General features: G+C 43.8%; 1 protein-coding gene across 1 annotated transcript in view; it reads right to left on the bottom strand.

Moving 5' to 3' along the window:
- Nucleotides 1-27,660, bottom strand: part of Cmya5 (cardiomyopathy associated 5) — a 95,550-nt gene that overhangs the window by 13,948 nt on the left and 53,942 nt on the right. Inside the window, exons 5-10 of the mRNA XM_026783828.1 lie at nt 26,597-26,830; nt 24,780-24,802; nt 18,406-18,524; nt 13,233-13,382; nt 10,520-10,666; nt 9,061-9,208 (exon numbers count right to left, since the gene is read on the bottom strand). Of these exons, the coding sequence (XP_026639629.1) occupies nt 9,061-9,208; nt 10,520-10,666; nt 13,233-13,382; nt 18,406-18,524; nt 24,780-24,802; nt 26,597-26,830 (821 nt within the window). The remainder of the gene's footprint in view (nt 1-9,060; nt 9,209-10,519; nt 10,667-13,232; nt 13,383-18,405; nt 18,525-24,779; nt 24,803-26,596; nt 26,831-27,660) is intronic.

The raw sequence follows: 27,660 nt of genomic DNA, 5'->3' as shown, positions 1-27,660 counted from the left end.
CTCCTCCTCCTCCATAACCCCCTGAATAAACATTCAACCTCACCCTGCATGTCGTGTCTATCCATGTTTCTGTCTTCTGCCCACCAGCCATGTGTCTCCTTGCCTGGAACCAGTCATTGCTCGGGGACCAGCAGCCATCTCTGCCTGGGGCCCACTGTCTGCCACCACATGGCCCGCCACCACTGCTCTGGGACCAGCAGCTGTCTCTTCCTGGGACTGGCTGCTCCCAGGGCCCGCTGCCTGCCACCACATGGCCCGCCACCACCACCACTCGGGCCGCTGCTCTGGGACCAGCAGCCATTTCTGCTCCCGCTGCCTGCCACCACATGGCCTGCCGCCACCATTTGGGACCTACAGCATTTCTGCTGCCTACTGCCGTTGGGGATCTTGAAGCATTTTTAAAAAAGAACAACAAAGGTTAAAAACTAAATTGGGAGGTAGGAGGTAAAAAAAACTCCTGCCATCTGCAGATGAGATGCCTGTTTATCTAGAATCAGCGGGAAAACTCTTCCCTAAGAGGATCCCATAGGATGGCTAGATACGAAACTGACATAAGAAGCCAGGGTCCACTTGCCTCACAAGCTTGAAGCCCTAGGCTCCAACCCCAGTACCACCAACACCTTCAGAAAACATTACAACCAGACAGAAGATAGAACTGAAGCTGGGAGAACGGCAACAGATATGAAGTGCGGAAACAGATAGGAAAACATAGGAGACCCACATTAGGGGCATCTGTCGATGCTACTGAAAGAGACACGCCATTTCTTCTGCAGGAAAATGAGGGGCCACCGCACCTTCAGTTTCCCCGAAGATAATCTATCAATTCAGCATGCTCTCTGAAAACAAGAAATTATCCGGAGTCAGTTGGTGGAGGAAGCTACACAAGCTAACTCTAAAAATAAAATTCAAACTAGAAGTAGAAAAAAGCATCACGAGTGGACCACCTAAGCCCCAAGGACCCTAGACAGGAAAGCTCTGCACTGAACGCAGTGTTGTGCTCACGCGTGAAGTTCAAGGTCAGAAATGGAGCCAAGCGCACAGATTCTTGGGTAAGCATTTCAGATCACAAGAAGAAATAAGAACTTCTTTTTGAGACAACCAGATTACCGAATGAGAGAGGGGGGAAGGGAAGAAGAACGGGAAAGAGGGAGGGAGGGAGGGAGGGAGGGAGGGAGGGAGGGAGAAAGAGAGCTGAGTTTGTACCTGTAACTTGTAGTCCAGCACTTGAGAGGCAGAAACTGGGGGATTGCAGAAATTCAAGGTCAGTCTGGTCTATATAGCAAGTTCCAGACCAGAAAGGGGATACATGGTGAGATCCTGTCTCAGAATCAGTCAACCAATCAAATAAATTTGGAATCTCTATTTCATACTTCCTACCAAAGTAATTCCAAGTGATAAAACAGATTTTTCAAACAAAACTAAGAAAATGGGAGGACATATATAATATATACATGCATATATTCAGAGAGAAGACATTTTAAAATATTACAAAAAACTGAACACTTTTTCAAAAGAAATTGATAAATTCAATGAAATTAGCATTTTAAAATATTCATGACAAAATATGTTTTAAGATTCCAAACTCACACATGAAAGCTAACTTCCTTTAACAAAAAAAAGCACAAAGAAGAGGAACTATGAATAAAAAAGAAAATGTCATAATCTAACAGAGGAGAAATGGGAAGAGAGTGAACAGCCATAGAAAAGGAAGTGTGCAGCCCAACAACAGAATCGAACACTTAAACTGTGGTTGTGTGTTCCAGCTATCTAACTGCCCAAAGTCAGGCAAGGTGTGGAGAACCAGGTATCCCTAGCGCCGCTGGCCAGGGAAGAAGCCCTGGTAATCCCTATGAAGTTTACCACGGCTTTCAAAATTCATAAGATACAGTCTATTTTGAGAAATCATTCTACAAATAAATTGTAGATCAGTGAGCTTGTCTATGCACGGGGTTGTTTCTTACAGCGTGGTTGGGATAGCAAGAGACAAGGAAGTGTCTCTTCAGTTGGTCAGATAAGTTAAAATTACATCCTGGAATATACAATGGAATTGTTTTTAAAAATTGAGGCAGTTCCTTGGGTATGGTTGCTCACAAAGGTATATGCTTAAGCAGGAAAAGCGAACTGGCAGAAATAGATGCAGGACTGCCAGCATTTGTTGGGAAATTATAGATGCTTTTATCTGAAAGGTTAAAAATGAACCAAGTGACAGTCATTGCCTTTGGGGATGGGAATTAAGAGATGAAGGATAGATACAAAGAAAATTAAGGTTCTCTGTCTTCCTTTTTGTCTTTTGAATTTGTACCATAAGTACATGTAATGGACCCAAAATTTAAAAAAAAAAACAAAAACAACTATTACTAGACAGCGAAGAGTCCAAGAGCAGCTGGAGCATGTTTAGAGAATCTGGAGGCATATATGCCTTTGAGCTCTTTGAAGTAGCTTCTCATGCATCTGATGATGTGACCCTGAGGGAAAGTACACATATTCAAGGTGACTAGAGAGGCTGACAAGTGTGGGGGGCAGCTATTTGCCTCCTGCTGTGTCCTGGGGAGGAGGTGGCCTGTGTACAAACAGTATGGAGGAATCCAGTGCCACCGCACCCGCAAGCAGCCTAGGGATGGTGCCATCACCAGAGTGCACAGCAGATGGCTAAGTACGAATTGTTGTTTAAAAACACAGTTGGCTCTTACTGGCTTTCATGTTGGCAGCACCAACATCCAACCAGCCAGTCAATACCACTTACTGCGAACCGTGAACAGAGTGCATGCTGGTCCGTGGGAGCAGGGAGCGAAGCGGCATTTCCCAACCTGCCCGGACACCAAAACTGGCAAGTTTGAAATTTTCACTTTTTATCTAACTCTTTTTTGGGGTAGGGTCTCACTCTGTAGTCCAAGCTGGCCTGGCCTTCACTGTGTAACCTATGTTGGCCTCCATCTCCTGAAACTCTTGCCTCAGACTCCAGTGTGCTGGGATTCCAGGCATTGGCCACCACACCCAGCTTCTGAGCTGGGCTCCTGAAGGACCCAGGCATCTGTATTTGCAAATATCCTAGCTGACTTTTATGATCGCTGAGGTTTGGGAAACACAGCCTGATAGGAGATGGAGAGGAAAAAGGAAGGAAAGGAGAAATTACATAACATAAGCAACATTAAATATAAAAACAAGCTGGACCGGTGGCTCGTGGCTGTGACCTCTGTGCCTGGAAAGCTAAGGCAGTAGGATTGCTGTAAGTTCCAGCTAGCTTGAGCCTCTCTCAAAACAACAATAAAACTAAGCACAAACACAAAAGACACACTAGTCAGTGGGTGCTTCAAGCTGTTTATAAACCCTTAACTTATCATAAATATAGAAATTTTTTAAGATGGCAAAAATCAGTTAAATCGAGGTTTAGAATAAAATTCTTTATATACTAATTTTCCATGATTAAAAAGACTCAGTAAATAATAGAATTTTAATAGAAACATTTTTCTTTTGATAAATAAGAATATTGTGGGACTCTGTGTTGCTAAATAGCACCGTTATTTCATAACAGTGCAGAAAACAACACAGGCACTGCACGCTGACAGCCACAGGGCCATCGGCTTTCCTGCGGCTCAGATCTGTCAGAAAATCAATGTGAGCCAAAGGGTCCGGAAGAAGGGTCCTGCATTTCTGTTTTCCCTCTCTTTACTCTCCAAAGCCTGGATGATGCTGTTTATATTTCAGACAGAGATTCCTCTGAGTCTTGTAATATCCATTTCTCCGGCTCCTCCAAGCTCTCCTTTACTGCCCCCTGGTCGTCTGTGTGGACAGTTGCTTGAGGTCCCCAGGCCAGTGCGCTGAGAACAGCCATTTAACACTATGCTTTCAGACACTGTTGGAAACAATTAGTAGGTGTGTGCTCATCTTCTGTAAAACTGCTCTTAAAGACGGCCATTATTATCTTAACCGCCCTTACATAAAGATCTCTATGAAAAATTCATCTCTGCACTGAATGTCATGGAATATAATTGTCTCTCTTAGTGAAGTGTTGTACTCCCTTTCTAAAGAGAAATGAGTTATATAATCTCCTTCATCCTCTCTCTCCATCTCCCCCCCTCTCTCCGGCTTTCATTTGAGCTGCCAGGAAGTTCAGATTTGGATTTTATCTCGCACTGAGGTTCGGTGCTCGGCCTCATCTTTCTAACAGTCCTCTCTTCCCCGGCATTCCTCAGTCCTCATACTCACAGAACTACCTCGGGGGCTCTGCTACGTCAGGGTCCTTCACTAGGTCTGCTTTTCATTCGGGAAACTGACAGAACATACGTGCAGTGGAGGACAGGTTCCAATCCCATTACCCGAGTTTCTAGTGCACAAGCAGGAGGGATGTGCGGTACCCAGTGGTCAGTTAGTTGGAGTCTTTTCGGTAAAAGGCTTTGCTGGGAAAATGCTGAATGCCAAGAACACTAGGGGGAACCATCCCATCACGCCCCTCCCAAAGGCCTCTGCAAAGGAACCAGGAAAACAATTCCACATAAACACAGCCCATTACTTCTTAATCACTCAGTGAATGTGGGCTCTGCCATACCCGTGATTGTCCTACGGCCAGGCGAAACATGTCTGGAGCCCATAAGGTTACAGAGGAGGTCAAAATATTTGCTGCTGGCTGGTGGTCAGTCACCCATCACCTAGCTACCTGGAAACATACTAAGAAAGCTTTTCAAGAGATTTCTGAAGTGATTCCTCCGTGTTGCCCATAAGGACAGAGCATCAGGAGTCCCCAGCTGGAGCACCTGCGTCTGGGGGGCAATTCTGTTCCTGCTCTATGGTTGGTCCTGCAGTTGAGTGCAGGATAATGAACACATAGACCCAGCACCCACGAAGACCTTCTTAAGGATATTCACTCTCAAGGTTAGGCTTCAGAGAGGATCTCTGGATGCCACAGCCTAAGGCAGAGGCAGGACAGGAAGTTCACCCCAACTAATTGGTGGAGAATTGCGTCTCACAGATTTGCCATTCAGTGCACACCTTCTTTACACAGCCCACACAGCCTGTCCCTGTACTATATTTCTCTCATTACCCTCCTCCACCCACACTTCTGCTGACTTCTCTCTGCACAGGAGAGACGGAGCAGCTCAGGAAACAGCAGAGCAGTGGAAGAAATTCAAAGTGTTTCGAGCCCACCCAACCCGAGGAGAGCATTCAAAGCAAAACAGGAAGAGTAGGAGACCCTCCATCTCACACACAAGCCAGGGACTGTCACTCCCTCCCACCCACCTCCAGTCCCAATAGGGACTGACTGCTGGGACCTAGCTTTGGTGCCCACATGCAAAAAAAAAAAAAATCTGCAAATTTTTAGCATAATTATGAAAGAGACTCCATTGCTCATCTATTTTAGATATTGTGTCATGGATCATAGGGCACAGTAGGATCATTCATTCAATTCAAACAGCCCCCCCCAATTCAACCATTCAAACAGCGCCCCCCAATTCAACCAGCATCATTGGTCTTAAATGAGACTATCTAAGAGGTCATCACACCGGGAGAAGGAGCACAGATCCTCGGGTGGATGACTTCCCTCTGGCAGCTGAAATGAGAGTGCCCAGGCTACAGCACAATCAATGAATCCGTGCCCACCCTCGATGAGTGCCAATGTGTGTGTGTACATTTGTGGGCATGGGGGTGGGTGTGATTCCTTATGACTCATTCTTCTTTCCTGTTTTTTTTCACTTCAACTCTTCCTCCTACAGCACTCCAGAGCCTTTAAGGCTCCTTCCCCACCACCCAAGGATTTAGGGCGGGATAAAGATAGAAATGAATATAGTTCTTGCTCCCTCTCTTCTGCCAGAGAGTCCAGCTACTTAGATGACTTGAAGTGGGCAAAGACCAAGAGAGGTTGACTCATCCCATTCATCCCCATTCATTAGCAGACCTTTGAAGATGTCTACACAGACGAAGTTTCAATCCTCATCCTTTTTATGATCGAGGCTCTGGTAAAGAGAGCCACATGAGAAATATGCCACCTCTGATCGACTTCTCCTTCAGGAACCTCTAAATTAGTTTTTCTACAAACTTGGAACACATGCAGGGGTTATATAACCAATGATTAAATGGAATTCTACATGGTTTTCTCTATCAGTGATCCGCAGAAGGGTTGTCTGCTAGCAAATTAGACTCATCTTTTCCTGTGTATCTGAACTCTGGAGAGCACCCATTCACCGATCTTCTCCTCTTGGTTGGCAGTTTATTAGTTTGAGATTATCCTTAACGCTGATCCAACTATTCTGATGGCCGGTATTATGTATGTGATGCTAATTGATAATTTATCCATTTCAGGATCACACACATATTCATTGTGCCGCTAGGTTGCCAGATGCTGCCTCAGACACCCAGGCTACAGTTGTACATGCTAATCCCTTCAAGGAGTCAACCAGCCAACACTCAGCACAGCTCTTTCCAAGAGACACCACCACCTTAACTATTGGCTTCTATGCATGGAGCCAACTAAGGTTCTAATACGATAGAAAAAAAAAGTAGAAATTATTAGGTAGAAGTGACAGGAACAATTGATGTTCCTTATGTATTGATTGCACAACCTGACTAGTTCTCCATAGCTGGCACCATAAAGATTAAGCTATATATAATACAGATAAATGTATTTTGCAGAGTTTCAAAATACCATGCTCTGAAGTGATGTTCTCTCAGAAGATCTGAGATACAAAGCCACTTCCAAAGAACAGAATTTCCCTTGCCACTTGGATTCTTAGAGCAGAGAACCAAAAGATGAATGCTATCCCAAGTCTCCAAGATCAAGGATGAGCTATTTCAGAATCTAGTGGAGCCAACCTGGGGTATAAAACACCAAGGCTTCTGTGAAGAGACGGTCCTGTGGTAGCTTGGCAATACACTTGGCAGATGGGCATGGTAGTAATCTGTAGCCAAGGAAATTCTGCTTCCTCCAGAAGATTATCTGCTGTCAGACTTAGCAGAAATCCAGACCTGGAAAGCCAGCCACGAGCTGTGGGCTGGACATTGCACTTCCTGCCCCCCAGGGCCTTCGAGCACCTAACTGGATCAGCTCCATCTCCGACACAGCTCTAACTGTAACTACACTTGGGAGACGACAATACTTGACAACACGATCAGTAGCTGAGATCACTGCCAGGCCCCTGGGTTCGCAGATTTTTGCTGATTGAAGTATCCAACTGTGTGGAAATGATTTATGTGCGTGACAGCTGGGGACAGTTTGCCACAACCGATGAGTCATTCAGAGCGTTTCTGAACGGGCTGATCGTCCCTGAGAACGGGGCCTCCTCACGGATGGTGAGAGAGACCCCCCAAAACTCAGGGGTTCCTGAAGTATCACCCTCAGAGCACCTACGCTTTTACAAAGAGGGTCCCAGACACCTTAAGCAATCTCCCAGGGGTTGAGAGTTTGGATCTTTAAATTGACAAGCCTGTGATTGAACTTAAGGACGACCTGAAACAAGACACCTGAAGCACCCGGGCTAGTGCCGTTACAGAGGAAGGTCTCAAGTCCCTTACCCTCTGTGCTGGCCAGAACTCACCTCTCAGATGTTGCCTGACACCTGGCAATCTGGCAGCACAAGTGCCAAAGGAAGGCTTCCTTCTTCAAGCCTTGCATTTGGACAGCATCTCACAATGCCAGATCTCATCCTGATCCCTGACTTCATGTGACTGGCATAACCCCAAAAGGGAACAGACCCCAAATCTCTACCCTACCTGGCATTTGGTCTATATCAGGGATTGGCTAACTAATGACTGCTAAGATAGATAAGGTGTGTAAGGATTGCACAAGGGGTAACCAGCTTAGGGTGAGTAGCCAATAGGAACCAGAATCAAGGGTAAAGCAGGACTAAGATAAGGCGCTGGCTGTCAGCACAGTGCTCTCTTGGGTGGCTCTGTAAGCATACTGAGATCACAACATGCTTGTCTAGGCTCTCAGACTGACACAAATTAGTGACTTTACATAGCAATCAACCGACCAACATGAAAAATGTAATATATGATAGCATAATGATTCCTGAAGCTCGCCTTCCAGCAGTCAGAATACAAGCAGGCAGGCAGCTACTTATATGTTTACCACACTTCACTTCTGCAGAAATGCCTGCATCCCACCCCTCCTCATGCACCCAGCCCCAATACACACACTGATCATTATTTAGCAATGCCTGTCTTGAACCTGAAAGAAACTATAATTATTGTTCTGTTGCCTGAACCCTTATATCATAACTACATAAACAGCTGCTCCATCGCGGCGGTAATCAAGAGCTTGAATGTACTTTATTAAAAGGTTGTTTAATTTCATACCATTACTCCCAACTTCGTGCCAAAATAGTTTATCTCAACAAACATGGCTAGAAAGGAAACAAGAAATGTCTCCTATCATAATATAAATATCAGTTAGAGTGATCTGAATGTTCATCATGGCATGTGAAGGGGTTTTATATATCCGGGACTTCAGGGGTTAAGGAAATACCACCTCATGGATTGGCTGATATCTTCTAACTGACCAACAGATGTGTGGTCCTGTCTTGATGGATTTTAGCTTCGTGATTTCAGTGACAGAGCCTCACATTTCCTTTACAGAAGAATCTCTATATTCTTCGTGTTCTTGGATAGGCAGGCCTGTCTCTGTGATAACAGATGTGTAATTGGCTCCTTTCTGTTGCCAGTATATCGTGGAGACATTCTGATTTACATTACACATCAGCTCACTATTAGTTTCCAGGGATAGGTGGAACCTATTCTGATAGACCTAGTAAAAATGGCACAAAATGTGCATAAATCCTGACTAATGACTGAAGTTAAACATCCCTCAAAGAGGGTTCTATCTTATTAAAATTCGCATACATTTTTCTTCCAAGGGAGTTATTATTCTGCGCTGTAGCATGTGTTTTATGGTAAACCCAGAGTTCATTGATGAATAGTGATGGGGTTGCAAATCAAGTCAACAGCTTAATTGGCTCAGCGGGGTTCAAGGATGCTATTCTTGCTGGCTAAGCATTTGCTCTGGTAGCCGGAGACCTGGAGCATGGTTTCTGGGCTCCAGGCAGTCTCCCTGTGGAGAGGGACCCTTACCTCAGGCCTTCACCCTCAGGAGAGTGCTGTCTGCAGTACTCCAGAGTGTAGGTCTCTGTGGCCTCGGGGTTAGCAGGCCGCCATCTGACGGTGGCCATATTCCAGCACACGGTACAGTCTTCCGCATGAATCACAGGAGTGGAAGGTGCTGCCGGGACAGAAACAAGGCAGTAACAGAGTAAAGCCAGCTCTCGGGGCAATCCTTGGGTATGGTTTTATTTTAATTTTTGTATCAAAAAATTATCCTAATCTCAAAACTCAAAAGAGATAAAAAAGAAACAAAAGATCACTTACACAGCTCAATGTCTCTCTCCCGCCTCTGCATTACATATTGTCAGATTCTAGCTCATCTCAGACCCTAACAGTTGCTTTCTATAAAGTCTACCCTGTTTTCTTTATAGAGCTGCTACATAAACAAATAGAAATATTCATTCCCTTCTCCATTTACCCAAAAGGCAGACATGATTTTGTCCTCAGTAGGTGGTCAGTCCAGGTTTGGGTGGAGGGACTGTCCATTTTGGGGTTTCAGGTTATTGAAACAGGGTCTCATATAGCCCAGGTTGGCCTGGAACTTGCTATGCATCTTGAACTCCTGTCTCCACCTCCCAAATGCTCGGAGTATATGTGTGAGCCACCATGCTGAGCCAATGATTTGTTTTTAAAGGCAAGAAGAAAAGATACAGGACTAAGAATAAGCTGCTTCCTCCCTGAGGTGGCTGTAATGATCGTAAAGGTGGGACAGCCTTGGGCAATACTGTTTCTTCTGTTGCAGCTCTGTATGTAAAGATTTCACCAATAGACTATATTCCCACTTGAACACCATGGCTTCAACCATTCTGTGTCTTCCTGCATCTGTATAATGAAGCCCAGTCTTACTAGCTTGCAGTTAAAAGCTCTATATGCTAACCCTTTTTTAAATTATGTCTTTCCTTATTCTCAAGCTTAAGAAAAGCAAAGGTCTTATAGAGTCCCATGCCCCCAATGTATACCTCATGTCTGTTCATTGTTTGTTCAAGAACAATCTGCTCCAGTTAACACATCATGTCCCACTGACCATGTAAAATATTCTGTGCAGGCACCATCAGCTCTAGGAAGCCATTCCCTTGCCCTATCTGTTTTGGTACTCCCTTGAGGGTGCTCACGATGATTTAGACCCTTACCAAACATTCCCAATGATCTTCTGGTTTTTTTAACTGTTCAGCTCAACTCTGATCGTCTTGTAAATAGGAGCTCAATCATGTTGTTATCGTGCTTGAGGAATAATCATATGGCCTCATGTTTCTAGATCGACCCTCTACCCCTGAACTCCATCCTAGGCCCCACCTCGGTCTTATTTTATACCATCATTTTGCCCAACATTCAATACAGAGCCAATCCTTCCTAAATACACATTGGTTGACCTCAAGAGTCTGTGAATAATTGAGTACTACCTCATAATGATATCTTAGCATCCGCTTACCTGTTCTAAAAATGGCTCTTTCACTGGGCAGGCTACATCCAGTGAAGTTGATGGCCATCACCCACACTTGATAACATCGGTCAGGTTCTAGGTCTTCAAAAATGCAGTAACTTTCCTTCACGGTCAATCTGTATTCTTCCACCAGTTCTAGCATGAGACACAACTATAAGTTCAAGGGTGACTTCTAAAGCAAACTAAAAATTAATTATTAGAAAAGGTAGCCAAAGTTGGGCTGTGGTGGTACACACCTTTATTCTCAGTACTCGGGAGGCAGAGGCAGCCTGGTCTATAAGAGCTTGTTCCGGGACAGCTAGGACTGTTACACAGAGAGACTGTCTCGGAAAACCAAGAAAAGAAAGAAGGAAGGAAAGAAAGAAGGAAGGAAGGAAGGAAGGAAGGAAGGAAGGAAGGAAGGAAGGAAGGAAGGAAGAGTAGTCTATCACTTTTGCAGAGGGCTCAAACTGGTAACTTTACAAATATTATTGTGTGATAATTGATAATTATCTCTTTAGGATACATAAGAAAGCAATAGCACTCTAAAAACTGATACTTAGACTGACATATGTGAACATTTATCACAAATAATAGCATGCTAGTACATGTCTGTGATTCATAATCCACAATTAAAGTAACCTGTTTCCAAAGAAAATTATGTCACTTTAAATTTCAGTAATATAGTCTCAAGGAAAGCTTCAGAACCCAATGCCAACTTCCCATGGGAATCCATCACTGGAAGAGACCACTCTGGGCTTTTACTTACGACTCTGTAGGACATCTTTACAGACTAGTAAACAAGTTTGCTATCAGTAGGACTTTCTAGGTTTCAGATCCTGACAGTTGCTCCAGAACCTCCTTCAGTGCCACCCTCTGCAAGCTTTGGGGATTAAGAAATGACTGACAGATGACCATATACAGAAAACGTGGGATTTGGTTGGGCATTCACTACGAGTAACAGCTAGAAACTTAGCGTGTTTATTCTACACAGGCTCTCTCTTGCTGAACAAGGAGGCAGGTTGATGGCAGACAACTGAACAGGAGCTGGATTCAGGTAACCTTGGTAGGTCTTTAAAGGGGAGCCACCTCAGGCTGTAAATGTTGGGAAGGAGAAGCCTAGGGTTGATAGTCTCTATGTACACTGGTCATTCATTCCTAATCACTCATACTTGCTCACCAAGGGAAGACTTGGCCATCCCTATGGGTCTGAGGCATTGGGGTCCTTGGCATGGTTGTGCTTATGTAAACAACACACATTCAGTCACTCAGGGATTTGTTCTTCCCTTACATATTCACCCAGGTCATCTTCCACACCCCACATTTCAGAATCCTGTTAACTATCAATTTCTACTTACATAGGAAATGGTTAAATTTGATAGGATGAGGAGTTATTACAAGAAGTTGAAATTGGTTCAATCAAGGCAATTTTTCCTTTTAAAAATTCTTGAATGGTTTTACTTTAACTGTTTTTATATCAAATATGTTAAATACTATTGCGAATGCCCACCCCTTCGGGTTTTTTTTTATTTGTTTGGGATTTGGGGCTCTTTGATGCAGGATCTCACTCTGGAGGTCAGTCTAGCATGGAATGTTCCAGTCCCCTGCCTCCACCTCTGGAGTCTGGAGTTACAGGTGCAAGCTACCTACCATATCTAGTGATACCTTTAAGAGAATAGGGTTTTTTGTTCCCCGAAAGAAACTTAAGATTCTAGCTGTCTTTCTTTGCCAAGACCCAGGTCATCCTCAGCTACAGAGCGATTCCAGGACAGTCTGGGATATGGGAGACTCCGTCTTTAAGAAAAAATAATTAACTTTTAAAAGTGATTTTGAAGTCTCCACAAGAGTAAAATAGTCTACAGTTCTTTCCTCATAACAAACTGGGCTCCTGCGTTTGTAATGGGATGTTCACACTGCCACATGCTCATCTGATTTCCCAAGCATGTGAGTCTGTCTTCAACAAGCAACACAGAATGCCAGCATTCTCCACACTGATTCACCAGAAAGTACAGCCTCAAGCTGCCTGGCTCTTAGTTAGGTCTTACTGGAAGTTCTGAGCAGAGAGATCTTCACAAAAGCTCAGCTTGTAAGGCTTGCCATCTGCTTCCTACAGCAAACAATGTCACTTCTATAGACCCCTTACTTTGGGCCACTGATGACTATACCATCCTTCATCCATGCCTTGGGGCTTGTGGATGTGAACTAACTTGCAGGCTTCTTTGAACCTGCAAACCTGACATCCCATGTTGTGTTTGCGTTGGACTTATTATGGAGGACATAGCCCTGTGTATGGCTCATTTCCCCTTTACGGAGCAGGACACATCATGCCCCTCTTCAGACTTCAGCACTGGCTAAGCCTCCATTCTCTCCTAGGCTTTGGGTCCTCAGAGTCTAACTTTAATCTGAATCCTAATTATAATATTCATGTTGACCATTATGATGATATTTATGGTTTTTTCCAGATACCATTTTACAAATTGTTCTTTCTGCTAATATTTTATTATGTGGTTGTTGAGGGATTTTGTTATCATTCTTGTTTTGTAAGTGGCTATAAATGCTTTGTGGAAATGTACACATTTCAATATATATATACTGAAATTATACTATATTATAATTAAAATATACATAAATGTATGTGCAGGTATAATGTATATGAACTTAAGTCCTTCACATTAAGATGTAGAAACATAGGCCTGCATCTGTCAGTGCGTAGCAATCTTACCGTTTACTTCTTGGTCATCTTGAGGCTGCTCCATGCAGTACACCTGGAATAAGTCCACGACATCCTCCTTATTCACGCTCCAGTACACTGCAATTGTTGTGCTGGTGGCAGAATTTGGTTCCTGAGGTTCTAGTCTGGGAGGCTGTGGAACTGGAACAGAAGCACAATTCCCTAGGACTAGTGTCATTTTATTGATTGACTATTTTGTTTAAAATATGTTTAACATGTTGTTAAAATTTCAACAATATAGAAACTTAAGTGATAAAAATAGGTGGAGTCCCTGTTTCCAACACACAGCCCAACTTCATTCCTTGGAGACAGTCAATGTTAGGACTGCTGTATGTCCCTCCGGGATGCTTCCCAGGCATAAGAGCATATGCAACACAAATAGAAATAAACAAAAGTGGACCCCTAACTACGTAACATTATTCTGTATCTTATACTTAAAACTGGCAGTGACTAATGGTTTATCAAATAACTTGGTTTTACTTCTTAAAATCCCCTCTGATGTGCTTTTTTTTTTAGATAAGAAATGCTATACTATTCTATACTGACATAGTTTATAACAATAAAAAGCAGTGAGTCCTTTCCCAACATTGTTATAGTATCTTCAAGGTCAAGGTAGACTTGCATTAAATATTAGACTAGAATTTTTAAAGCCACAATCCATCTTTTCTTTCTAACATGGTATCTCTACAGATTTTTTAAATTAATATTTAAAGGTTAGACAGGAGGTAGAAGTAACCTCTTAATGGAATTCCAAGTAAATTTTAGATGCCTAATCTAATTATGTGGCTCTGAATTTTAAAGACAACAATATTCTTGAGTGTTTTACTGGAAATTTTTGAAACTTATAATTATGTCTATTGGACATTAATGCAATACAAACCAATCTCTATGCAATTATCTTTCTGAGCTTATTAGACATGATCGTTGAACATATTTTATACATCATAGAAAAAGGTTATTCTCACAGTTGAAAAGATGTCACACTTTTAAGATTTGTGCATGTGCTTTCTCCAGCCAACAATTTCCTAAGAGATAAGCTTACCGGAATAATGTAGACCAAATTTATAAGTTGACACTCAGAGAAAAGAAAATAAAGGTTACCTCAGCAATAAGGTCAAAATGAGAAAGAAAATAAATGGATTTGAAGAATGGAATAAAAAGACAAATTGAAATGATTCAATAGAGATAAAGAGGTAGAGGAATAATGCAATTATAAAAAGTGAGGAACAGAAAAGGAGAATGGTCAGGTTCATAGGCTTCACAACTAAGGCTGGCTTTAGGATACATGCAAGACCCCCCCAGCTACTTGTATTATATTAGCCTCAGTTTCTCCATTTAAAAAAAATTGAATGACTAACACCATTCCATCCTAGGGTTGTTTCATGAAGCCAGACAATGTGTATCAAGTGTTTAATAAGTGTGCCTGGCTGGGGGCAGCATCCAGAGGGCAAGACAGCCTTGGCAGGAACACAGCAAACGGAGGGGAGAACAGGGAACTCCTGGCTGTGAAGGTGAACTGGAGTTCCCGTACCTGGTAGGTCACAGCGGCCACTGACACAGGACACGCTGAACAGGCTGAATGGGAAGGTGTAGACCAACCTGCCCTGCCTTTCCCCAAACACTGACAACAAAGAATCCGAACTACCCTCAAAAAGTACCCATCCAAAGAGAGGTGATCCAGCAGGTTTTCAAGTTACCCAGGTTTATGGAAGAGCCAAACAAAACACTTCAATTGTTATTAATCTTCTTTGAAGCAGTGTGGAGAGCTTGGAGCATGAACAATGTGAACTCTCTTCTTCCCACTATAAATTACACATGGAGCTGGAGTTAACCTTGTAAAAATGGCAACATCTTTCTATATCTTTTTCTCTCTAGCACAGCTGAGCAAGCCTAAAACTGATAGCCAACCCTGCCCCATCATCTCCTTTTAAGGTAAAGCCATTGTAGGAGATTAAGCAAAGTATGTAGGCTACAAGTAATTTTGCTTCCACATATGCTCCTCTGTCCAAAGAATTAAAGTTAAAATATCCTTTTCTCCAAACAGGAAATACATTTTCTCTTGAGAATGCGCCAAAGGGGAAGAAGAATATACCATAGACACAACCTAACAATCATGACTACGTTTATAATTCATATTTGGCAGAACACTGGAACCCAGATTTTACATGTTAGTAATTATGCTTACACTTTGACAGGAGGAAACTTGAATAAGTGTGATGCCAAAAAATACAAAGGAAATCTTGGTGTTTTTTCGCCAGGAGCTTGGACGCCAGCAGAGGAAGCACCCAGTGCAGCCCCTCTGATTGGCTGACTGTGCCAGGAGAGAGTTTTCACAGTCAGGGACCTAAACATTAATCTGCTTGGATTTCAGTGCCTGGGGCCAAATGTAGATTCCACTCAACCTGGTTTGCAAAATTTCCACAGAAGATACAGTCACAGTGACATGCACCTATGATTTCAGCACTCAGAAAACTGAAGCTGAAGGAGCATGAATCTGATGCCAACTCAGGTTACATAGTGAGATACTATCTCTAAAAAGCAAATACAAGTCTCCAGGAAAGCAACATGAGCTGCAATAGCCAAGAGGTAGAAACAACCCAAGTGTCATTCAGGTGGATGGGTGGATGGATGGATGGATGGATGGATGGATGGATGGATGGATGGATGGATGGGTGGATGGATGGCTGATGGATGGATGGATGGATGGATGGATGGATGGATGGATAAAGCCATGACATAGGTATGTAGTTAAGTCTTGAACATCAAAGTTGTGACACACCTTACAAACAGTAGTGAATATAGAGGAAAATAAGCTAAGTAGAATAAGCCAGTTACAAAAAGATACCATCTGATTTCACTTGCTCAAGGCACTGCAAGTCATCAAACTCAGAGAAAAAGAGAAGGAGTGGCGATTTCTGGGGTCTAGAGGAAGAGGGAGCCAGTGTTTAATGGTTTAGGGTATGCAGAGATTCAGTGTTGCAAGAAGAAATTCTGGGATATATACAGTGGTAGTAATTGTCAAGACATGAACAGACTTCATGCTACATTTATACATTAAATATACACAATTAAAGATGGCTAATATGCTAGGTGTGATGGTGTATACCTTTAATCCTAGCAGTAGGTAGGTAGAAGCAAGCAGATCTCTAAGTTCTAGGCTAGCCTGGTTGAGTGCCAGGCCAGCCAGGGTTTAATGATAAGACCAAAATAAATAACAAATAAAACAAAATAAAAATAAGATAAATATGAGTAGTAGTATGGTAAGTTATTTTTGTTTTTTTTTTGTTTGTTTGTTTTTGTTTTTCGAGACAGGGTTTCTCTGTGGTTTTGGAGCCTGTCCTGGAACTAGCTCTTGTAGACCAGGCTGGTCTCAAACTCACAGAGATCCGCCTGCCTCTGCCTCCCGAGTGCTGGGACTAAAGGCGTGCGCCACCACCGCCCGGCTTGGTAAGTTATTTTTTAAAGAAAATAAAGTTGTCTTTTAAAATAAAGTTATTTTATTTGTTTTTTAATTATGGTATACATGTGTGTTCTATGTGGGCACCATGTACATATGAGAACTGATACCCATGGAGTCCAAAAGAAAGCCTTAGAGTCCCTGAAGTTGGAGTTATGTGCAGTTGTGAGCTAAGATCTAAACTCAGGTCCTCTGCAAGTGCAAGACACACTCTTAACTGCTGAGCCATCTCCCCAGCCCCTATATGGCAAATTATATTTTTATCTTACCACAATTAAAAACAAATCTAAGATCCAGAGTCAAAGAGACCTAGCTACGACGCCGTTGATATTTCTCTTCTCTTTCCCTGTCATGGGGGCATCAGATGAGGTACAGAGACTCGAGGCCTGATTCCCCCACATCCTCAGCCAGTTATGTAGTCCTGAACAACATGATGTTTTGTGCTCCTCTCACTCCTTACCTGTCGAGCGGGAACTAAACCTTCCTCCTGGGACCGATGTGGGAGATGAGATGACGGCCCAGCCTCTGTGGTACCGCTGCCTCTCGTAACGGGGGCCTGATCCTATCTGAGTGGTTTCATTGGTCACAGAACAAAACCATCTAGGCCCTGGGCCACTTACTCTGCAAGGCAGACACACAGCAGCGTGGGCCATTCCCAGGCCTCTCTCCCCAGAAGGGCTTCCTGGGGTGACGGCTACTGGTCTGTGACTGTGTGCTTCTGTGGCTTCTAAAATACATAAAAAGCCTCCTTCACTCACTAGTCTTGTAAATGGGCAGTTGTGTATAACCTAACCTTAAAATGGACAGCAAATACCCTTCCATCTGGGACAGCTCTGCAGAGAATTCATTGGTGTAAATGACTCAACTGTCCACTTTACTAAAGGTGTTGAAGTTTGAGTATTTTGCAAGGAGGGAATGTTTATTGGGGGAGGCTGTCTTTTTAAAAGACACAGCAGATTCTGGCTGGTTCCTAAACTAGAACCCTTTCGACAAGAATGTGAATTTTAAACACAGCTGTTGTCTGTGAGGTAAATTTGACAAGGGTACCTCTTGATGAGGACATCTGAGCACCCTGTACAGTAAGCAGAACTCAGTAACCAGGAAAACGGCAGCTTCAAGCATTTAAATGTTGCATTGCCTTGTTTGCTAAAATAGAACATTAAAAAATAATTTGAAAAGCTGGCAGGATGCGCTGACAGCTGAGTGGGAGGCTCCTGGCTACAGACCATGATGCTGAGCTGTGAGTTCTCTAAGCTAATCTGTTTGGCTTGGGGAGGGGAGGGTAAATAAAGAAGAGGAGGAAGGAACTGAGTTGAAGAGGGGAGAGCTACTTATAAGGTAAAATTCATTCGCCGCATGTGAAAGTATTTTATTCCTTTTTACCTATCTGCTGGGCCGCTGGTATGAAGTAATTTTCTTGCACAGAGGGAGAGAAATTCTAGTTTTCAAAAAATAGGATAAAAAAAGAGGGAACCCTTCCGTTCCAGTCACTTTAGCTCTCCTGTGCAGGCCCCAGCAGAGTCGGGAGCTTCCAAGGGAAAAGGATGACATCACAGAGATGAGCAGCTGGCCCCCGCATCATCTCAGAGCCGAGCTTCCAACCCTGACAGCCCACGCCCATCTTCCCCCAGTTACAGAAATTTGACAGAGCAGTCAAGCAAGAGCTGCCAAGATCCATCGAGGTATGTAATACATTAAAATGCTCACCGGCCGCTTGTTTCAACATCTGGTCACCTCGCGCCGAGCTGTCATCGTAATGCTCAAACAGCGAGAAGGCGGCAGGCATGTTCTCTAAGGAAGCCGTATTCTCCATCGCTGAAAGCAGTCTGCCGAGGGAACAGAGCTCCACTCAGTCGGGAAAACACCAACACAGAACCCAAGCAGCTCTTCCTGTTCGGCTCGAAGCCGGTGGGAGCAAGGTCCCGCCACCCCTAGGTATCCAAAAGCATCTGGAAATACGTGCGTCTAAAATCCATTTGTTCGTAGACACCTGGTGATACAAGAGGTCTCATCCCTGGACTCTCAAGAGTTGAAAACTTGCAAATTATCTAGCTTTGGATTTACTTCTAATAAATGAGTCCTGAATATGGCTTCACACGAGTGATTATTTCCTGAAGGATATAATATCCCAAGCCAGTCTGGAAATTTCCATGCTATAGGGATGCGGATGCTGTTCTCAACCCTCAACACCAAGCTTCTGGTCGTACAAAAGATAATACTCACCTACTAAGCGGCAGGCTCTCTTCTAGGGCCTGAGAGTCTAAGTATGAAAGCAAGGCCAGCCATTTTAGAAGACAGGCCCCAGCTTCCAAAGGGATGGATTCTGTAAACCAAGCCCTTCTCAAGGAAGGTGCCCACCTGGTGCAGGAGGTCCTTCTTATATTTGCGTTGTTTTCATTGGTTGAATAAAGAAAATTGCCTTGGCCTTTTGATAGGGCGGAAAATTAGGTGGGCAGGGTAGACAGAACAGGATGCTGGGAAGAAGGCAGGCAGAGAGAGCTGCCATGGAGTCGCCAGAGTCAGACATGCTGAATCTTTCCCCTGTAAGCCACGACCTCCCGGTTCTACACAGATTATTAGATGTGGGTTAAAGCAAGATGTGAGAGTTGGCCAAGCAGAGGCTAGAGCTAATGGCCAGGCAGCGATTTGATTAATACAGGTTTCCGTGTGATTATTTCCGGTATAAGCTAGCCGGGTGGCCGGGGCGACAAGCAGCCCGCCAGCCCAGGTGTAAGCCTGTCAGGCAGCGGGACACAGCCTGCTCCTCCTTTATACTACACCCACCCGCACAAGCACTGAGCATTTGGGGCCAGGTACCACACAGAAGGTGCCGTGCATAAAGAACTGAGCCGGGTTTGCTCTGAAGGGGAAAAATGGGAGAAGAGTTTCCAACATGACCTGTCTTTAGCCAGGGCAGCCTCAGAGGGGCCCAGGGCTCCTCGTTTGGTGCCTCACACAGGCCTGGAATGCTCTTCTAGCAAGGAAGTCAACTTTGAGGAATTGCATTGGCTCCCTTCCCTGGACTCCTGGTTTTCCAGCACCAGAACCAGCCTGAGGCCTTCGGGCTGGCTGCTGGTACTCTCCACCCCACATGCTGGCTCAGTGCCTCCCTTCACCTAGCTCAGCTCTCTGTTCAAATGTAGCGCCCTGGAGAAAGGCTGCAGATTGGGAAAGGCTGTCCCCACCAGCCTTCCTGCAGCCCCTTTCCTTGTTGGTTGATTTCCTGTATTTATCAAGGCCTAGTTAGTTCGTTAACTGTCAACTTCACAAAAATATAATTTACATGCAGGAGAAGGTGGCCTCGTTCAATATTTTAGCGCAATGCCTTACTTGATACGTAGTAGGCGTTTAGTAAATATATCTTGATTTAATAAGAGGCCAATGGTTTAGTCTGTGTAGAAATCAGGGTCTCATGGGCTTAGTAAATCTGGTGTTACAATAAAGGGGGGAAGATTGTGAAATGGCTTAGAGTCCCTTCTATGCTTACTACTGTGAAACATGATCAAATTCACTACTATTTGATTTGGGGGGGATGCTTCAGTGAGGCCTTCGGGGTATTAAAAATGAGCAGGAATTTCTGAGGCAATAGAGAGAGAGTAAAGGTATTGCAGATGGGAAAATGGCATGAGCACCAGCCGGAGATGCTGAGGAGCGCAGCTCACTATAGAGCAGAGCACGCATGGGTGCTGAAAAACAGAGCCGGGTGTGAGAAGGGAAGTTTTGTGACTTGGGGAGGAAGAGCCTTTCACACACCCTGAAAATTTCCGTTTTATCTCTTAGGATAAGGGCAGTCACAGAATTGTTTGCCTAAGGGACGGGTAGACAGCCCTGACTAGCCACTGAGGAAAGATCAGAGCCAGCACACAAGGCAGGCAGTCCCCACAGAGGCTGGGTCCTATGAAGCATGCAGAGCCAGGCCATCTCCTCTCCCACACCAGCTCCAGGAGGAAGGCTTAGTTGGTACCCTCTCCACAGGTGAGGAGAGAGGGCACAATAAAGCATGTGTTGAGAGGCCCTCATTGTCAGCCCCCCCCAACCTAGATGGAGGAGATTAAAAGCCCATATTAAGGCTTTGGGGTGTAGAATATAAAAATAAACTAGGAAAAATTGTAATTTTTAAGTGGTGATCAGGGCCGGAGAGGATACTCAACTCTTGAGAGCACTTGTTGCTCTTGCAGAGGAGCCAGGTTCAAGTCCCAGTACCCACATGGTGGCTCACAACCCAGTTCCAGGGGATTCCAGTGCCCTCTTCTGATCTTGGGCATGAGGCATGCATGTTATACACAAACATACATGTAGGCAAAACACCCATACCAAAAAATAAAAATAAAAAAAATTGTGGACAATATGCACACTAAGTCTTCTCAATATGTTTCACTGACTAACTCTGCAGAAGCTGCCTGTAGATACCACAGTAAAATGTCTGAGTTTTCTCTTGTACACCGACCCATTCAATTTTAACAGCAAGTTGATAGCTGATATCCTTTTACAAGTCAGTCCTACAATGGTGGAGACTCCCCTGTTCACTATTATAGGACAGAAGAACAAGACACCCAGGGGAATGCATCCCCTCAACACAGCAGCATTTGTAAAGCAAAAATGTGGTGTTGAAGATATGCAAATGTTGGGTCTAAATATGCTTGACAGCATTCGTTAATTGAAGCATACGAGTGCCAAAAAATCAATTAATATAAAAGCTCTGTCTTCAGAGATATGAAGTGAGGGAAAAAAGCGGGGAAATAAGAAAATAAGAAACTAGACTTGGCACTTCCTATAGAGAGGAAGTAGAAGCCATCTTGAAGACTCACAGTTGTGTGTATGTTCATGTTCATAGTGTTTTCTTTATGTGCTCATATTTCTACAAAATCTAGCTTTGTGTTGTCCTTTAATTCACTACATAAAAATATTGGTTATACCAACACCTACACAACTCATTGAACATGGAGATATCAAACTGATGCCTACCTAGTCTCCACCCCTACATCCTGGTGTTTGTTACAGCAGTGTACTGTGCACAGTACCAAAAGAGAGACATAAACACAAACCCTTTGATCCATAATAGTGTCCACCCTGCAAGATATGCTAGGGCCATGGTGGCACAAAGTTTGTGGGAGACACCAACTAGTAACTGATTAGACTTCACACACACTCCATGAGATGGAACTCATGCCCAACACTGCTTGGGTGACCAGGAACCAGGGACCAGATAGCCTAGAGACCTAGGATAAAGCCAAATAATGCTGGTCTGAAAACAGAAAAAAAAATGCAGGGGATAAATGACTCCTGGAGATCTTGTGCTCTCCTCATAGATCAGGGCCTTCTTCAGTCATCATTCGAGAAGCTTCCTCCTGCAGCAGATGGGAACAATACAGAGACCCAGAGCCAGACACTATGCAGATAGTGAAAGAGATCTTGGAACACTCAGCCTTCAACGGGATGCCTTCACCAAATCCCTCACCCCGCCCCCATACCTCAGGGAACCCCAAGGAAGAGGAGGCAGGAAGAGTTCAAAGCTAGAGGGGAAAGCCACTGAGAAAGCAAAGCCCTCTAAATCAACAAGAGCAAAAGCTTATATGAGCTCACAGAGATGGAGGCCGCATGCACAGGTCTGCATGAGATCCTCGGGGCGTATATTATGACTGCCAGTCTAGTGTTTTTATGGGGTCACTCTGTGTGTGAACAAGGGGGGGGTCTCTGATTCTTGTGCCTTCTCTTGGGCTCTTTTCCTTCTGCTGCTGGTTTGTCGCGTCCACCTTTGATGTGATAGTTTCTGTTTTATCTTATTGTATATTATTTTTGTTATTTTTTAAACGAATGAATGAATTAATGAAAACCTGGCCACTAGCTAACACTGAACTGTCATTTGCACCTTCTGGGAGAGAGGAAATCAGTTTTCTCCCATGGAATGACACTGAGTCTATCAACTACTCCATGGCAGGCCTCATGCTCAAGAGTAGTTGACAAACATACAATGGACTCCACTGATTTTTGTGTGTGCTTTTATTTGGTTGCAGTTTCGTGTTTTATGGTTTGTTCTTTTGTGTTGTTTTTTTTGTTTGGGAGGTTGTTGCATTGGTTTTCTGTTTGTTTGCTTGTGTGTTTGTTTGTTTGAGAAAGAACTTAAAGTTAGGTAGGTAGGATATGGAGGGGAGAGGATCTAGAAGGACTTGAGAGCAAGAATATGATTGATGTAGATTTAAATTTAAAAGTTATTTTAAATAATAAAAATATAATAAAAAGGAAAAATATTGATTATCCCAAGTATATCCCCTTGTGATATGCAGCAATAGTAAAGATTAATTCATTGTCAGTTGGGAGTGAAAAAGGGATTAATTAGAATGACATATAAATTACCATGTTAAAACATAACACCAAAGAAATGGTGTTTAGTATGCAATGGCTGTCATTCATATTAGTGATGATCAAGTATCCAGAAAAGTAAAACCATCCTTCAGCATTTTTAGAGAAAAGGCGTTTATAAGTTTTCAGCCACCAAGTTTTCTTCCTGATCATTACCTTACACATATGGAAGGGATAAAAATAATTAAATTTGCATCTATATCATTCAGTGTATGTCAAGCGGCACTGTGAGTCCACCTATTCTTACATTACTGATTTTTAAGTTCAAGTAAGGAGCCTCACACTAACCTACAACCCTCCAAGGAGTGGAGTTGGGACTCCAGGGGAGTCTAGCACTGTCAGTTCTGGAACCTGCTGGGTCTGAGAACAGACTGCTCTCACTCAGAGGTTCTCAGGCATGCCTCTCCATCACAGTCACCCAGGAAACTTTGAAAACGCCCAGACACACTTCAAACCAATGAAGCCCTACTGCTAGGGTTTAAGAATCACACAGCAGCAGCAGCAACAGCAAGTTTCAGTTGCTGGTTTTCTTTTGTTTTCTCTGAGACAGGGTTTCTCTGTGTAGTCCTAGCTGTCCTGGAACTCTCTTTGTAGACTGGGCTGGTCTTGAACTCAGAGATCTGCTACTTCAAGCCTGGAGCACTGGGATTAAAGGTATGTACCACCACACCCGGTTTAGCATCAGCGGGGTTAGTGCTCCTCAAGTGACTATTTACAGTACAGCCACTGTTGTTAAACTTTGGACAACTACTGCCAACACTATCCTTATATAGGTCTTATAAAGTATATTGGCACTATATTATAAGTAAATAAGATTTATTCCTGTGGCTTCAGTTATCTGAAAAATATCAGGTTTCCTATTTAAACTCCTTTTTTATATACATTCCAGATAAATATTTCCAATTTCAGTCTCAGCTGTTTACTCTTAGCCATTGAACTTCAGTAGAAATAAGCCCAAGATAATATTTATAACTCAAAAATGGACATTTACGATTCCACTAACATCATAAAACAGGTTTTACTTGGGCTCAACAAGCATGAGAGAGCTCAAGTTCTTGCTGTTGGACAAAAGCAAAAGGGGTTGGATCAGTGTTTGGATGGCAGCAGAGATGATCCAGGAGACAAACAGAAACCTGATGTCTGTGTCTTCACACACACCACTTCCAATCATGCTGACGCCTTGCCTCTCAGAAGAATGAAGAATCTCTTAGACCAGTGATAGGAGCATCATCAAAACAGAGTGCAACCAAGGGGTAAGATTGATTCGACTAGCTGAGCAGAACGAGGAGGGTAAGCGCAGAGCTATCTTCCAAAGAGAAGATGAGTGAACATGCCATCGGGGCAACCGAAGTCCTAAAATGGTCCGTGGCAGCAAAGAATGATTGCTTCAAATGCTCATATTTAGCCAATAAATCTAATCACTTATAAGTTTTATTTTTGTACTCAGTAGCAGGAGAGATAGTTGAGATTAGATCGAAAATATAGACTACATCTCAGGAAAGCAGTTAAAAATCTACACTATGATAATTGTTATTTAACCAAAGCACATGCAATTTTCTCCTGAAGCTGTCATTTAGTGTTTAAAGGCACTGTGTCTAAGAGCGAAAACCCAGCAGCTCTAGTGATGTGTTTGTTGTAATTGGCAGCTCACCCCCGCCCCTCCCCCAAAAATCCCACCATGCTCTCCTCAGCCCTGCTGCAGGGTACCATGCTGCATATACCTTTCATTGATTTCCTCAAACGACTTGGGTTGGGAGAAGAGGGAAGAGAGAGAGAGAGAGAGAGAGAGAGAGAGAGAGAGAGAGAGAGAGAGACGCTAATTAACAACAGAGAGTAAAAGCATCAAGATCAAACATGCTAAGCAATCTTTCCCCCTAAGCATCCTTGAGGCCATTTGTCTTTGGGACCTAGGTTAAAAAGCAGGGAAGGTGGTACTTAGAGAGGTACTTAGAGCGGGTGAGAGCTGTGTGGAGGGAGAGGCCTTCATCAGCAGTTTGCCTTGCTCTCTTTGATAGGCAAGGCTGACGGCGAGCTGTTGTAGTCTACTTCTATTTATTGACAAATATTTTAGAATTCTGGAAAGCAAGGAAAAGATGGCTCAGTGTGGGCTTTACATATAATGGAACTAGCAGTTATCTTGAAGGACTATCTTCTCTCTGCTTCCAATAGTCTCCAATTTTTCTAGGATAGATAAATATGACCAAAAGCAGAAACAAATGTTTTCCCCTCCTAATCTGTTCTCCTAGAGAGAAAGGAATATTCTCACTAAACAAAGGTTGCTATGAAGCACAAAGCGCCTTATTAATGTCATACTTCATTAGAGGGTCCTAATTTAAACATATTAAAGCTCTGCCTCAATTAAACAGAAAGCCATGTGATGATTTTAAATTCTCCTTTGAGGATGGCCATAGTCACTTGATCTGAATTTGCCCTGGCTAGAGGTGTCTCCAGGGACCAATCATGAGATTTTATAATGCCTGTCTTTGCCTCAGTCTGTCTCCCAACTTCACTGGGAGTTCTGAGAAGATGGGGGGCTTTGAAAGGAGGGGGTCCCCTCTCAGCACAGAGGGAAGAGTTTCTACTTGACAAATAGGCTTGTGTCTGTTCTCTGGGGAAACATCTGTATTAGTCCTGGTTAATCATGAGTGTGTAGAGAACCAGCATCTTCAGGAACATTCTAGGGATTTATGAGGAACAACCTGAGGTGCATCCAGGAGAGGATTGTTCTCCACTAGTGCCTTGTTTGACTTAATGAAACTTGTCACAAGGAAGATGCTCCTCGCAATATCCCTGTCCTGTTTGATGAAGGTGTCTCTATTAAGTCTCCCTTATACATCAAGAGGGAAGCAAAATGTTAATGTCAGCTGCTTGGTAAGGACAGATGGAATGCCACATGAGAGGTCACCTCAGATGCCAGAGTGCATAGGACAGACCCAGAGACCAGCATTAGGATGCTGGATCACAGGAGGCTGGGCAGGAAAAGCATAAATAAGACTGTGAGGGGGTTCTCCAATCTCAGAAAGCATCAGCCTTCTGGTCGCATGATGATAGGGCAGCCTCCTCCCATGGATCTCTCCAGGATCTAGGAAATCGGACCACTAGGGTTTCTGGACCTTTTCTGTAGCGGAAGCATCATAGATGACCAGAGAACTTTGTCACCCAGAGAAACAGACCTTTCTGGGTTTGCTTTGGAATCATTTCTTGCTTTTATTTTTTTCTCAAGACAGGGTTTCACTGTGTAGCCTTGGCTGTCCTGGAACTCACTCTGCAGACCAGGCTGGCCTTGAACTCACAGAGTGTTGGGACTAAAGTCATGTGCCCCCACACCCCACTGCTTCATTTGTTGTTTGAGACAGAGCCTTGAAGTATAGAACCAACTGGACTTGTACCTGGGGTTGTGCTGCCCGGCTTCCCAAACGCTGTGATTACAGGGTTGTGCCTCTGAACCCAGTTTATAAACAAATTTAGAATGAGTTTTCAAAGCAGCCTTGTTTCGGCATCAGCACCAAGCATCGGGCCTGCTTCCTGTGGTACTTACGGCCAGGAAAACTGTCTCATCAAGCTCCTCAGCTTCTCTCACAATGGTCTCCAAGGTATCCTTGGCCGTGTCCATGCTCTGCAGAAAGTGGACCATCTGGTCATGCAAGAACTCCATTTTCTTCTTCTTCACTTCCTCGAAGCTCTGGGCTTTCTCATCGTACTGTGCCAAAACCTTCTTCATCATTTCCTCGTTCTGTTCTTCCAGGCGTTTCTCGTTTTTGCTGCAGTTTTCCTAGCGGGACAGGACGACAGCACTTCTTACTGAACAGAGAAGTAACACCTTTGTTTGCCCCTCATCTTTTTTTGCTTTGGAAGAACTGGACTCTGATATCCCAGCAAATGAGTCAAACATTAAGAACATGATCTAAACTTCCAGCTTCTCTATCGACTTTGCTGTAATTAGCTTTGCAATGGAATTTACTGTAAGAATACCACCAAAAGGACCAGAAATGTCAAAATTTAAAAAGAAAGAAAAGAAAATCCCATCTGGGGAGGATTGTGATTTTCCCTCCTCTGCACCAGTGTTCTCTGGGAGGGGCAGTTTTGCCACCTTGGAAGAAACTTTATTGTCCATTGGGAGACAATTGGCTATTGGCTATCCTCACTAGCGTGACAGGGGAGGGGACAATAAAGCACTTATTCACTGATCTACAGTTTCAGCAAGGATTGGACAGTCAGCCTGAGCAGTCCTAGAGCCTTCTTCAGTCCTGGTTGACAGCCGCAGATATCTGGGCCACCTCTAAATGAGGACAGAATGTTCCTACCCATGGTCTTCACAGAGAGGGAAGAAGATAACAGCCAGAAGTGTGTGTGTTCAGAGATGCCCGAGACACCATTGGCCCCAGATACAAGACTCAAGTCAGTGAGCAGAGCATCTCTGGAGGCCACGTGGTGAGAGGCAGGAAAGTGGTGGAGATGATGTATCTTCGTCTCTCACCCATGCAGTAGAAGCAGTAACACATCTTAGTAGCTGTCTGAGGGCTCACTCTCAGGGAGCATCTGCCTTTGCATGCCAGGACCCCAGGAAGTGAGCATCTTTAGAGGAAAATCCTTCATTCTTAA

This window comes from Microtus ochrogaster, chromosome 19 (genome assembly GCF_000317375.1).
Source record: "Microtus ochrogaster isolate Prairie Vole_2 chromosome 19, MicOch1.0, whole genome shotgun sequence".
Taxonomy (NCBI): Eukaryota; Metazoa; Chordata; class Mammalia; order Rodentia; family Cricetidae; genus Microtus; species Microtus ochrogaster.
This window is presented reverse-complemented; position numbering and strand designations above follow the sequence as displayed.